Raw genomic sequence first — 15,048 nt, 5'->3', positions numbered from 1 at the left:
TCCTCAAATAGATTTTCACTTTCCAATTACAGACAAAATAATACTTGCTTTGGTTTCTAAAATTAACTGAATGAACTTAGTGGATCCCACAAATTATTTAGAAATGAACAATAACTTAATCTAAACTAAATTCCAATGTGTTAAACAAACAAGTTCAATATAGTTTTGTGACTGAGATTATTTCAAGTATTCCATCTATCACCTTGTTGTTTTTGCATTTGCTGCCATATGTGCACCGGGTATGCCCAGGCGTGGGTCTCAGGCTCACTGTGCTACTGGAACCAGCTATAAAGGGCTGAAAAGCCCTAACTAGGGCAAAACCAGTCCTAGGTTGCTTGTGTTCTGGTTCAGGTAGAACTTGTGTGGTAGTTCATGCTGGACTGTTCCCATGTGGAGCAGGGTCAAGACTCATTTGCATATGTCTGGGTCCAAACTACGGTCTACGATGGGGCACGAGTGATCGTCAGTGGTTGAGATTAGTTCAAACATTCCATCCATCACCTTGTTTTTTGCATTCATAAAACTTACAAACCAATAATTTATTTACAAATTTTGATAAAAAAAAATATTAGATTTGCAAATCCTGAAGTGTTATTCATGCTCATAAAATATTTTCTCCACACTTATCATAAGTGTGTGAAATTAAAGAGCTTCGTATAATCCCACATCACTCTCTTCCACCTGGACATAGGACAATATTACTTACATGTGCTGTGAGGCATTGGCAAATAGCTGTGAGTACTGAGGGGCAGAATCTTCAGGGCCATGCGGCGCTGCATGGCTCACAACCATCATAACAGGACGATGAGGATACATCTTCTTGGACGTCCTGAAGAAATTGATACTATCATTGGTGATTAGGTCTGTCAAGTAATCCTAGAAAATAGAAATAAATATGGAATTCTTAACAGAAAACACAAAGGAATACTCGAGAAACCACAAATTTAAATAAAACCTTGTTCTGCTATGTTTTCTCCAGTATGGTTTCTACAGTAAGGGTGTCTGTGTCCTGGAGTCACGGCTCGTGGGGCACGGAAGGGGCACGGTGGCGTGCGGAGGGGGGATAAACATTAAATTAATTTTAAGAAAAACACTTACCTGCATGCTGCCACGCCACTCCGCTCCTCCGTCTCCTCTGCTGCAGGCACAGGCTCCCAGCCTGCCCTGTGGCCAATCCTGATGCAGCTCAGAGCAGCATCAGGATTGGCTGGGAGCACCCAGCCAGGGTGCTACCAAGCACACTGGGATCCTGTGCCTGCTCTCTCCAACCCAGCAACACAGTGCCAGGCTGGAGAGAGCACACTGTACATGTGTGTCTGGCCGGACCAAGATGGCTGGCCAAACACAGATGCACTCTGAGGGGAAGTGCTGTGCACTCGCTCTCACTGCTCGTGCCTCCCATGGCCCGCCCCTTTACAAGAAAACAATAATAATCTCAGTTTATTATTGTTTTCTTGTAAAGGTTTTGCAGCTGCTTCTGCTGGTGGGTGGGCGACGCTCCTCTTCTCTAGAGGAGCCCCCACTGGTATTGTGTCTTAATTTCATTCTGTTTGCTGTTGCATTTTTCCAAATGCCATTTGATGCTATATTATGTTCTAAATTAGGTATTCGTAAAGCACAGTAGTACCGAAGTTTCATCACACTATCAAGCTACATCACACTGTTGATAATGGAGATAGCCAATGCTACAAAGAGTAAAGCCAGATAGTGAAATCTTTTATTTCAATTATCAATGAAGATTCATAAAATGTGAGTTCTGTCATTTGCTCCATACTTAATAGAGGTGAACATGCATCACATTGAAAAGGTTAGCTTAAAGTAACGAACTCGAGAGACTAGTGTGAATACAATGTAGTGATTGTAATTTGTTGTATGGTGTCTAATACTGGGATTACAATGTTTAAGAGCTCTTAGAAATGCCTGATAAAGAGGCAGAACAGTATGTAGTATTTTACCCTGATCACACAATTTAATAAAATATCGAACGGAAGATGTGTTTTTCTTTTCCACAGCTGACATTTAAAATACTCCTGAATATATCCTTTAATTACAGTTTTTATAATGACAGCTATTTGGAATGCGATTCTTACATTAAAGTGGCAGTAATTGTAGGAATTTTGTTTCCTTATTATAAGATAAAATCTAGTTTTCCATCTGCATTATTACTGTCCATGGATATTTCATACAACTGTGGTATTATAAAATTACAATACTGTTGATTTTACCTCACAGCCCAGGGGTAATCCTAGTGGAGTAATACACTGACAGACCTGCATAACTAAAGAGGTTCACGTCCCCAGAGGGATCAAAACTCTGTGAGAGGGATCAAAACTCTGTGAGAGGGTACAGAGATAGATTTCAAACGGGTGCATTGCTGAATGCACAAATGTTTTGAGGATGTCCTATGAAATATAATTATGGACATACTGGAGGAACACTGGAAGACGACATGATAAAAATCAGTGACATTTCTAAAGGGAAAAAACATAATAAAAATACACAATTCTTTCTATACAAAAGTACTTCTAGAAGCAGAGATCGCTTTGTGAGACCACTGGAATGGAGTCGAAGGACAACTTATAGCTCTCGGGAAGCATACAGAATGTTTTGATGAACCTTCTAACAGCTGTGGTGGGAACAAACTGAATTAAAAAATGCCAGTGACAGCCACTCTGAAGCGGTACTAGAGATAAAAGAATGAAACGGTAAGAGTAACAAAGTAGACTCTGTGGACCATGATGTAAAAGCTGTATCCGCCATCGGCAAAATTAGGGAGGTCAACCATACAATTACTATAGTCAAGTCCGCGGATGTCCACAGAAGCAGATTACAGCCTGAATGTCCCTAACTGTAGGTTCAAGGCATTTAGAACAGTTGGACAAGAAGACTACAGCCAAATTGTTTTAGAGCTGCATAGACTCTGCAGTTAACGCGCATACGTTTGATTCGTATGTGAGAAAAAGCCATGTTTATGAGACCCAAAAGACTTCTGCAATTCACAAAATTAGTTTTTGCACTCATAAAAGGATGCGCTCTCATAGGAGTGTCACCGTGAAGAAATCGCCTGTGTGTGGTGAGTTCCAGAGCAGGAATGCCCTATAAAGTTGAGTACACCCACAAACATACACATTTATGGTTGTTCACAAACTCCTGTCTGAACCATTCTCATTGATGAAGCAGGGCGTTCAGTAAATCAATTTCCCGGGTGGGAGCAGAAAAAGAATACCCTGAAAATAAGTGGAGAGGCAGAAGAGTGTTTCTTGGTGGGAAAACAATAATTCCTAGGTAAAAGGAAAAAGGGAAAAGTTAGCCAGTGTGTTGAATTTGAGAAAATTGAATTCTGAAAGTTTTTCCATAATTGCTTGCGGAGAGCTGCAACTGGCATGGGGTACCAGATGTAACCTCAAGAATTATGAGTCTACATCTGTGCAAAGTAGTAACCCTGTGAGTGCAGATTTACAATTTTGTGAATTGGACGGGAAGTGCACGTGGTTGTTCGGACTTCAAAGATTTCTTGAATCTTTAGAACCTATTCTACTGTTGGAAACCATTTTGGGTTGTTGGTGCTGAACACAATGATGTGAGATGCTCTTACAGCAAATAGTAGGGAGAAGGGAAGAGAGGTCGGCATACTAGCAAAAGTCTAGTAGATCAGTTTAAATTCTGCAGTGTGATGACTATGCCGTTATAAAGCAGGACTACATATCCTAGAATTCAAATAAATCTTTACTAGATGTGTCTGGGTAATGCCCTTTACATATTTTGGCCACACCCACAACGTTAGAATTTAGGGTATATTCAGGGCGTAGCTACCACTAGTATAGCAGGTGCAGTGGCACGAGGGCACGGGTTGAAGGCCGCCCCTTGCTCCCCTACTGCCTTTCGGTACCTGGATGAGAGTCAACGGGCCATTTTTCTTGCCTCCATTCGGTCCCTGGCACCCTTTCCAGGCCACTGAGTGTTTACTAACATTTGCAATACATTTACCACTTTAACTGTACAGGGAAACAACTGTTTTAAGAAGGGGATTTTAAGTTGTGATGCTAGGGTAGGGTGGGGTGCCTCTCCTCAATGAATGTCTCAGAAAGTATCCATGTAGACTTTTTTTGTCAAAGCGCATAATAGGGGAATACGGAATGCACACGTGTGTCTCCTCTAGGATGGTGTATTTTCCCAGCACAGCGGAGAGTGGTGGATTCTGGGCTGAAATGCTTACCTGTTGGGCAACCACAAACGTGATATTATTCCATATATACACCTATTTTTTTCCAAGTCCACCATAAGGTGAGTAATACGATGCAGACCTCACACACGAGCCTACGATTTTGTATAATGGCTCATTTTATGTAAATCCCCCTATTATCAGTCGAACAATGTTTAGTTGTGCTCTTTGTTCAAGCCATATGCTTGTAAGGTTAGACATTCTACAAAAGGCTTCATCCTTAGCCATCGCCTTTCCTGGCCTACTTTGGATGTGAGAAAACAGAATGGAGCTGAAAAAAGGAGCTTATACCGGGTCATACTGGAAACCAAAATCAGCTCTAGCTCAAATGTTCAAACAAGCCCCACACTGCAGGAGGCCATGACTGGAATGGGTGATGGTTGCCTAGCTGGGTGTTGGCAGCCCAATCAACTCTGAAAACAGCCCCTGACCTGTAGCACACCAGGATAATGCCAAAGTCGCAGAATGGCAAATCTGGCCTGACCACATCTTCAAACTATGCCCCAGATTTACAAGAAAATGACGGAGTGTGCCGCTGCACCAAATCTTGCGGTGCCATGCTGTGCCATTTTCAAAATGTAGGGATGCTGCGTATTAACAACAATACGATGCACCCCCGTGTTTCCCCCTGCGCCTGCGCTAAATTTGCGCTGAGGGCAAAAGCAGCCACCCTTGCGCCATGGTGCAAGGATGGCTGCATTGCGGGGGAGATTGTTTTTGTGCAGGAAGGGACACCTTCCTGCACAAAAAAAAAACAATCTTTACTGGCGATTTGCTCTTTCTATGTGTGCAGAATGCAGCACACATAGAAAGAGCAAAAAATTTGGAGAAATGAAAGCACGTCTCCTCGTTGTGCCATGCTGTGGAACACCCACAGCAACACCCGTTGCACGGCCCTTACGTGCAAAGTGCTGCGTGTGAAGGGACCATATTTACCAAGTGGCGTTAAGCCACAAAAAGTGGCTTAACGCCACTTTGTAAATACAGCGCAGTGCACAACGCCACCAGAGTGACACAAAAAGTGACACTTCTGTGGTGCTATGGCCTTGTAATTCTGTCCCTATGTTTCTTGACAGCTATGATTTCTCACAAAAATGAAGTTGATCACATGTGTCCTTTGCTGTAACGACATTGCTAAGATTTGCTTGCCACAATACAGTAATAATACAATATCTTTAGTTCAATTTCGTTACTAGAGGCCATATAGATCTCCCTAACCCCATATTTTGTGGGTAATTTAGGGAGGATATTATATCGCTAACAGTTGTGACGGTACCATATTATAAATTCATTTCACTTCACAGTTGACGGACTGATAGGCTGCAGTACATCATTAGGCAATGGCTTAGTCCACTTGAGCCATTGGATGTCTTCCACTAGTGGTGTTTTTCTAGAACACGTGCACATAAACCTAAAAAGTAGTGCATTTTAGTGGCAGGTCTGGAGAGCCGATACTATACTTTGCCAATGTTTTTTTTCTCTCCATTGTTTACCTATTTTTACTGTTTTGGTCATTCTATTGTGTTTAAATATGGCTTCAGGTTACAGTAGTTCAAAGCCAGTAGCACCTTTTCTTTCTGCAAAGAAAAAACAAAGTCATTTAAAACTAAAAAGAGTTTCCATACTTGTTCTAAGGACAACTGCATGCTAGGAAGCAACCATCCTATTACTTTATTAAAATTATCCGGAATACTTAAGTTGTATGCAACAGCTATTATTTTAATTGAACATTTTTATTGCATACATTTGGCCACCATGTTTAGATACTGTCATGTTTTCTTTGTTCTTATTATTTTCTGTTGTATGTTTGGCATAAAAAAATAGAATTTAACCATGGCACCTGTTTGGAAAGGCTACACCTCCTGGTTTTTCCAATGCTTTTTAGATTTAGTTGCCATCGCTTGTTCAGCTCAGCTACTCGATATGGCTTTCTGAGACAGCTGCCCAAACCCTTCACGCAGTCCTTTAATAGGCTGCGTGATTTATTGAATTAAAAGGACTTAATAAATGCAGCTGCCTTCTAGACAAACGTGTCTAATGAAAGACACTGGAACATAAAACGTCCTTTTCAGCTTTAATATTGGGCCCGGCACTCCTGGGCTCATCCATCTTCTGCTTGGCAGACGCTGCCCGCTGACTGATGTCTTCTTGTCTGCTCATCAAAATGGAGCTGACACGTCAAACTAACAACTCTGTGACTGCAGGGAAACAAGACAAATGTGCCCGATTTAATGTGATATTCAAGGTAAAATAACTTTACACTTTGTCACGTATTCTTAAACCTCTAACCTGAGGTTCTCCTAGGGATGACTGTTCATAAATATATTTTTTTAAGCAGATGTGCTTAAATCTGCTATCTTAAAACACATTTTTATTCATGTTGCGTTAAGAAAGAAATGTAAAATATGTTGTCGGGCATTCTGTGCGAGACTAAAATAGGTATTTACTTGCATATGGATTTTTCGGAGAAGTGGAAATATTTTGTCTGCGGTTTCACTTGATATGAAATTTGAAGAGTAACAAAGAATCTGTTAAAATGTGTCAAAAATGCTTTGATTGGGCATTTACACTTAGGCTTAGATTAGAGTCACAAAAACACCTTGTGCAAATACCATTCGTGGAAAGTAGCGGGTGATATTTGCGGTTGAGTGACACCTATGTACAGTGCTTACTTTGAGCGGTTGCTGGTGGGGGCCACCAGCCATTATCTTTAGGGATCGAAACTTATTTCTGGAATCAGATATTTACTGAGTGCAAGAGAAGGAAAATCACACAACTCAGAAAGGCAGAGTAAGGGAAAGACGACGAAACGGCCACAAAGGGAGAAAGGAGGAACCTGCAAGAGAGAGAACAAGCATTTACAATGCAACGGGTCTCGCGTTTGCTCACGTTAGAGCTGATCGCGTTGTAAACTCCTAACCCGACTTTTCACCTATCGGGCAAAAGTGCATTTATGTACATAACCCGAAAAAGTGAAATCAAGTATGTAAAGCGCTCGACTTCTGCCAAGCGAGATCGTGCTCGTAAATTAGAGAAAAAAAAGTCCACGAGCCCGATGGAAAACAGCGAGCCTCGCATGTTTTCTGTACTTGGTCGCTGCGCTCGAGGAGGGCTAGCCACCGGAAAAGGCATGACGTATGCGTGCCTTCGACTAATGAAAGCAAGCAGAGTTTATTAGGGAAGCCCACGAACCAATAAAAAACACTGACGTGAAGTTGACAGGGCTCCGAGCCCTTTTCTAAATACAAAAGAGTCTTGCTGCAATACGCATGTGTAGGAAAGTACCATCTTGCCTGGCATGTTACCCCCATATTTCACTGTATATATGTTGTTTTAGTGTATGTGTCACTGGGACCCTGCCAGCCAGGGCCCCAGTGCTCATAAGTGTGCCCTGTATGTGTTCCCTGTGTGATGACTAACTGTCTCACTGAGGCTCTGCTAACCAGAACCTCAGTGGTTTTGCTCTCTCTTTGCTTTCCAAATTGTCACTAACAGGCTAGTGACCAATTTCACCAATTCACATTGGCATACTGGAACACCCTTATAATTCCCTAGTATATGGTACTGAGGTACCCAGGGTATTGGGGTTCCAGGAGATCCCTATGGGCTGCAGCATTTCTTTTGCCACCCATAGGGAGCTCTGACAATTCTTACACAGGCCTGCCACTGCAGCCTGAGTGAAATAACGTCCACGTTATTTCACAGCCATTTACCACTGCACTTAAGTAACTTATAAGTCACCTATATGTATAACCTTTACCTTGTAAAGGTTGGGTGCTAAGTTACTTAGTGTGTGGGCACCCTGGCACTAACCAAGGTGCCCCCACGTCGTTCAGGGCAAATTCCCCGGACTTTGTGAGTGCGGGGACACCATTACACGCGTGCACTGTACATAGGTCACCACCTATGAACAGCATCACAATGGTAACTCCGAACATGGCCATGTAACATGTCTAAGATCATGGAATTGTCACCCCAATGCCATTCTGGCATTGGGGAGACAATTCCATGATCCCCCGAGTCTCTAGCACAGACCCGGGTACTGCCAAACTACCTTTCCCGGGGTTTCACTGCAGCTGCTGCCAACCCCTCAGACAGGTTTCTGCCCTCCTGGGGTCCAGCCAGGCTTGGCCCAGCAAGGCAGAACAAAGGACTTCCTCAGAGAGAGGGTGTTACTCCCTCTCCCTTTGGAAAAAGGTGTCAGGGCTGGGGAGGAGTAGCCTCCCCCAGCCTCTGGAAATGGTTTGATGGGCACAGATGGTGCCCATCTCTGCATAAGCCAGTCTACACCGGTTTAGGGATCCCCCAGCCCTGCTCTGGCGTGAAACTGGACAAAGGAAAGGGAGTGACCACCCCCCAGACCTGCACCTCCCAGGGGAGGTGCCCAGAGCTCCTCCAGTGTGCTCCAGACCTCTGCCATCTTGGAAACAGAGGTGCTGCTGGCACACTGGACTGCTCTGAGTGGCCAGTGCCAGCAGGTGACGTCAGAGACTCCTCCTGATAGGCTCTTACCTGTGTTGCTAGCCTATCCTCCTTCCTAGGTAGCCAAACCTCCTTTTCTGGCTATTTAGGGTCTCTGCTTTCGGGAATTCTTTAGATAACGAATGCAAGAGCTCATCAGAGTTCCTCTCTCTGCATCTCTCTCTTCACCTTCTGCCAAAGGATCGACCGCTGACTGCTCAGGACGCCTGCAAAACCGCAACAAAGTAGCAAAGACGACTACTGCAACCTTGTATTGCTGATCCTGCCGCCTTCTCAACTGTTTTCCTGGTGGTGCATGCTGTGGGGGTAGCCTGCCTCCTCTCTGCACTAGGAGCTCTGAAGAAATCTCCTGTGGGTCGACGGAATCTTCCCCCTGCAACCGCAGGCACCAAAAGAACTGCATTACCGGTCCTCTGGGTCCCCTCTCAGCACGATGAGCGTGGTCCCTGGAACTCAGCAACTCTGTCCAAGTGACTCCCACAGTCCAGTGACTCTTCAGTCCAAGTTTGGTGGAGGTAAGTCCTTGCCTCCCCACGCTAGACTGTATTGCTGGGTACCGCGTGATTTGCAGCTGCTCCGGCTCCTGTGCACTCTTCCAGGATTTCCTTTGTGCACAGCCAAGCCTGGGTCCCCGACACTCTAACCTGCAGTGCACAACCTCCTGAGTTGTCCTCCAGCGTCGTGGGATTTCCTTTTGTGACTTTGGGTGAGCTCCGGTTCACTCCTCTTCATAGTGCCTGTTCCGGCACTTCTGTGGGGCTGCCTGCTTCTGTGAGGGCTCCCTGTCTTGCTGGGCGCCCCCTCTGTCTCCTCACGCAAGTGGCGACATCCTGGTCCCTCCTGGGCCACAGCAGCATCCAAAAACCCTAACCGCGACCCTTGCAGCTAGCAAGGCTTGTTTGCGGTCTTTCTGCGTGGGAACACCTCTGCAAGCTTCTTCACGACGTGAGACATCCATCCTCCAAAGCGGAAGTTCCTAGTCCTCTTCGTTCTTGCAGAACCCACAGCTTCTACCATCCGGTGGCAGCTTCTTTGCACCCTCAGCTGGCATTTCCTGGGCATCTGCCCAATCTCGACTTTGTCGCGACTCTTGGACTTGGTCCCCTTGTTCCACAGGTACTCTCGTCCGGAAATCCACTTTGGTTGCATTGCTGGTGTTGGTCTTCCTTGCAGAATTCCCCTATCACGACTTCTGTGCTCTCTGGGGAAGATAGGTGCACTTTACACCTACTTTTCAGGGTCTTGGGGTGGGCTATTTTTCTAACCCTCACTGTTTTCTTACAGTCCCAGCGACCCTCTACAAGCTCACATAGGTTTGGGGTCCATTCGTGGTTCGCATTCCACTTTTGGAGTATATGGTTTGTGTTGCCCCTATACCTATGTGCTCCTATTGCAATCTACTGTAACTTTACATTGCTTGCATTACTTCCTTTTGCTATTACTGCATATTTTTGGTATTGTGTACATATATCTTGTGTATATTTGGCATCCTCATACTGAGGGTACTCACTGAGATACTTTTGGCATATTGTCATAAAAATAAAGTACCTTTATTTTTAGTATATCTGTGTATTGTGTTTTCTTATGATATTTTGCATATCACACCAGTGGCATAGTAGGAGCTTTGCATGTCTCCTAGTTCAGCCTAAGCTGCTCTGCTATAGCTACCTTCTATCAGCCTAAGCTGCTAGAAATACCTAATCTACACTAATAAGGGATAACTGGACCTGGTACAGAGTGTAAGTACCTCTTGGTACCCACTACAAGCCAGGCCAGCCTCCTGCAGCATGCGCAAGCGCATGCAACACAGGCTCGACCCTAAAAAGGGGTACGGAGTGCCAGGTGGTGGATCAAAGACCACCAGCCTTGGTGTTCGGCGCAACAACGCTTCGAGCACCAGCGTTCTTGCCTTCACTAATGAAACACTATCGACATCCAAAAAAAAACTAATGGCAAAGCGAATAGGCCTTGCCTTTGGAACCTATGAGCTTCTCCAATGGGGTTTAGTGATGCTGTGAAGCATCCCCAATGCACTACAGCATGGCTAAAGCTGAATCCTGTCATTTAGTAGGCTCGTACACCACACATCTGTGTCTATAAAATAACGTGTGTGCTTGTTGTGCCTATTACTTACAGATTGAAATTGGATCTGTAAATTAAAATAAACAAAGGTAGTGCAAAAGCGTACTTTAGTCTTTTGAAGGGGGTAATGGAAGCAACATAGAAGGGAGCGGGGGAAAGCAACACAAAGGGTGTGGGTCAGGGGAAGCAATGTGGAGGTATTGCGGGGCAGAAGCAACATACAGAGCTTGAGAAGCAGAAGCAACATGGATAGGTGGAGGCAGAAGCACCACGGAGGGTGGTGGAAGTAATACTGAGAATGGGGGGGAAGTACATGACACAAAGAGAGAGCAACATGGAGTGCATGGGAGAAGAAAAGCACACGTGCAAAAGAGAGAAACGTAAGACACTGGGGAGAAGAGAAGCACCCTGGTGAGAGGCAGCAATGTGGAGGTGGGGAAAGATGCGCATGGGTAAGAAATGTATGTGGAGGGAGGTGCACACGAGGGCAAGTGTATCTGGGAGGGTGGCAGGAGAGAAGAACATGGGTGAGAGAGAACAATACAGAGTGAGGTTGAGATTGGAAGAGAAATATAGGTGGGGAGACAGCTGGAAAACACATGGACTCTCATTGCATCACAAAAAGAAAAAGGTACTGCTTAAAAGGTAAAAAGTAGAAGGGTACAAGTAATGAGGCAATGCTCAAGTGGAGGGATAAACCCAGAAGAGGAAGGAAATCTCACACAAGCTAACAAATAAAATGGCAAGCACATGTGAATGACAATAAAGCTGACCAATGGTAAGCAGAGGATGGCCTCTAAGCCCACTGTAAGCTGACAAAAGGTCTTTTTCAGAAACAGACGTCTTGCGCTTTCATGGGCCGTATTACATAAAGTGCCCAGGGCGCAACGGATGTTTGCTAACAAATAAAATGGGAAGCACATGTGAATGACAATAAAGCTGACCAATGGTAAGCAGAGGATGGCCTCTAAGCCCACTGTAGCTGACAAAAGGTTTTTTTCAGAAACAGACGTCTTGCGCTATCAGGGGCCGTATTACATAAAGTGCCCAGGGCGCAACGGATGTTTGCGCCTGCTTTGTTGCCACCCCCAGGGCACTTGGGTATTACAGAAGGGGATGCAAATGTTTGTGCGGCCCCTTCTGTAATACCGATAGCGCAGGCGCACATACAGTGCCAGAGTTATCACCAGAGGGTGTTCCCTCATTTGCATGGGGGCATGGCCCCATGCAAATGAGGGAATCCCTTTGCCTCTCGGCCCACTTCGTATTATAGACAAGGGTGCAAAGAAGCTACCAGGAGGTGCACTGACAGTATGCCACCTAAAAGGCGTTGCACTGTCAGTGTTTCCCCTGATGGCAGCCCTCTGAAGGAGGGGAAAGGGGGTCCCACAGACCCCCCCAGACATCTTCCCTGGCAGGAGGGTGCAGTCACTAATCTTCCTTAACCCCTTCTGTGCCCAGGACGTAATGGTTACGTCCTGAGGCACAGTGCTGCTGTGCCCAGGACGTAACCATTACGTCCTGTGCACAGAGCCCAGAGGGAGCGCTCTCGCTCCCTCTGTGGGGTTCCCCCCCACCCCCCCAAGTCAGGGATGGAAGGGGAAGCCCTTCCCCTCCCACCCCGACCCCCCCAACCCCCCCGTGACGTCAGCGCGCGAGCGATTGAAAAAGAAATGCTTTTGCATTTCTTTTTCAATCCCATGGGGGAGGCCCCCGAGAGGCTTCAAAGGGAAGGAAATGTATTTCCTTCCCTTTGTAGTCTCTCACAGGTTTCAAAAGCCGGATTGCTTGCAATCCGGCTTTTGAAACCCCACTAGACACCAGGGATTTTTTTTTTTTCAGTGAAATTGGCAAAAGGGAGCGACCCCTTGGGCAAGGGTCGCTCCCGGGGGGGCATTTTTTTAGGAAGGCCTTTTCTGCCCCCCCTGGGGGCAGATTGGCCTATTATTAGGCCGATCTGCCCCCGGGGGGGGGGGGGGGCAGAAACCTCTAGGCACCAGGGACCTTTTTTTTTTTTTTTTTTTGTGATGATTTCTTTTTTTTTTAGGTGGGGAGCGATCCCTTAGGCAAGGGTCGCTCCCCTACGGGGCAATATATATTTAGGCCATTTCTGCCCCCCTTGGGGGCAGATTGGCCTATTTTGATGAGGCCAATCTGCCCCCAAGGGGGGCAGAAACCATTAGACACCAGGGAGTTTGTTTTTGCGCGCGAATTTCACGCAACAGGAGCGACCCCTTTGGCAAGGGTCGCTCCCAGGGGGGGGCATTTTTTTGGGAAGGCCTTTTCTGCCCCCCCTGGGGACAGATCGGCCTATTATTAGGCCGATCTGCCCCCAGGGGGGACAGAAACCTCTAGGCACCAGGGTTTTTTTTTTTTTTTTTCTTTTTGTTATGTTTTCATTTTTGTTTAGGTGGGGAGCGACCCCTTAGGCAAGGGTCTCTCCCCTAGGGGGCAAATTATATTTAGGCCATTTCTGCCCCCCTTGGGGGCAGATTGGCCTATTTTGATGAGGCCAATCTGCCCCCAAGGGGGGCAGAAACCATTAGACACCAGGGAGTTTTTTTTTTGCGTGAATTTCACGCAAGGGGAGCGACCCCTTAGGCAAGGGTCGCTCCCTGGGGGGGGGGATTATTTTAGGCCATTTCTGCCCCCCTGGGGGGGTAGATCAGCCTATTTTGATTCGGCTGATCTGCCCCCAAGGGGGGCAGAAACCACTAGGCACCAGTTTTTTTTTTGTTTTTCTGTTTTACAGATGGGGAGCGACCCCCTTGGACAAGGGTCGCTCCCCTGGAGTGGCAAAATGTATTTAGGCCATTTCTGCCCGCTTTGGGGGCAGATCGGCCGATTTTAGGTCAATCTGCCCCCAAGGGGGGCAGAAACCACTAGGCACCAGGGATTTTTTTTTGCGCCGTCACACAAGGGGAGCGACCTTGTAGTCAAGGGTCGCTCCCCGGGGGGGTGGGGGGGGGACAAATTATTTTAGGCCATCTCTGCCCCCCCTGGGGGCAGATCGCCCTATTGGTATTAGGCCGATCTACCCCCAGGGGGGGCAGAAACCTCTAGGCGCCAGGGCAATTTTTTTTTGTGTGTTTTTTTTTTTTTTTTGTTTTTTTTTTTTTTAGAGATGGGCAGCGACCCATCAGGCAAGGGTCGCTCCCCTGGGGGGCAAATTGTATTTAGACCATTTCTGCCCCCCTTGGGGGCAGATTGGTCGATTTTAGGTCAATCTGCCCCAAGGGGGCAGAAACCACTAGGCACCGGGGATTTGTTTTTTGGCGCCAATGTCACGCAAGGGGAGCGACCCCGTAGGCAAGGGTCGCTCCGGGGGGGTGGGGGGGGTGGGTGTTTGGGGGCAAATTTATTTTAGGCCATTTCTGCCCCCCCTGGGGGCAGATCGGCCTATTATTAGGCCGATCTGCCCCCAGGGGGGGGCAGAAACCTGTAGGCGCCAGGGCAATTTTTTTTTTTTTTTGTTTGTTTTTTTAGAGATGGGGAGCGACCCATCAGACAAGGGTCGCTCCCCTGGGGGGCAAACTGTGTTTAGACCATTTCTGCCCCTCTTGGGGGCAGATTGGTCGATTTTAGGTCAATCTGCCCCAAGGGGGCAGAAACCACTAGGCACCGGGGATTTGTTTTTTGGTGCCAATGTCACGCAGGGGGAGCGACCCCGTAGGCAAGGGTCGCTCCGGGGGAGGGGGAGGAACGGGGGGGGTGTTCGGGGGGGCAAATTTATTTTAGGCCATTTCTGCCCCCCCTGGTGGCAGATCGGCCTATTATTAGGCCGATATGCCCCCAGGGGGGGCAGAAACCTCTTGTTGCCAGAGCAAATTTTTTTTTAGTGTTTTTTTTTTAGTTTGTTTGTTTTTTTAGAGATGGGGAGCGACCCATCAGGCAAGGGTCGCTCCCCTGGGAGCCACAGAAATGTGAGGAACATGTGTTTTTTTAGCCAAATTTTGAGGTTTGCAAAGGATTCTGGGTAACAGAACCTGGTCCCAGCCACACAAGTCACCCCATCTTGGATTCCCCTAGGTCTTTAGTTTTCAGAAATGCACAGGTTTGGTAGGTTTCCCTAGGTGGCGGCTGAGCTAGAGGCCAAAATCTACAGGTAGGCACTTTGCTAAAAACAGGTCTATTTTCTGTGATGTGTCCACGTTGCGCTTTGGGGCGTTTCCTGTCGCGGGCGCTAGGCCTACCCACACAAGTGAGGTATCATTTTTATCGGGAGACATGGGGGAACGCTGGGTGGAAAGGAAATTTGTGGC

At 46.6% G+C, this 15,048-nt stretch overlaps 1 protein-coding gene across 4 annotated transcripts in view; it reads right to left on the bottom strand.

Moving 5' to 3' along the window:
- Positions 1-15,048, bottom strand: part of SULF2 (sulfatase 2) — a 417,412-nt gene that overhangs the window by 235,042 nt on the left and 167,322 nt on the right. For all 4 annotated transcript variants that reach the window (XM_069243448.1, XM_069243449.1, XM_069243452.1 and 1 more), the window contains exon 5: positions 707-876. In XM_069243448.1, the coding sequence (XP_069099549.1) occupies positions 707-876 (170 nt within the window). The remainder of the gene's footprint in view (positions 1-706; positions 877-15,048) is intronic.

Source organism: Pleurodeles waltl, chromosome 7 (assembly GCF_031143425.1).
Source record: "Pleurodeles waltl isolate 20211129_DDA chromosome 7, aPleWal1.hap1.20221129, whole genome shotgun sequence".
NCBI lineage: Eukaryota > Metazoa > Chordata > Amphibia > Caudata > Salamandridae > Pleurodeles > Pleurodeles waltl.
The sequence above is the reverse complement of the archived record's forward strand: the minus strand, read 5'-3'. Positions and strand labels throughout refer to the sequence as shown.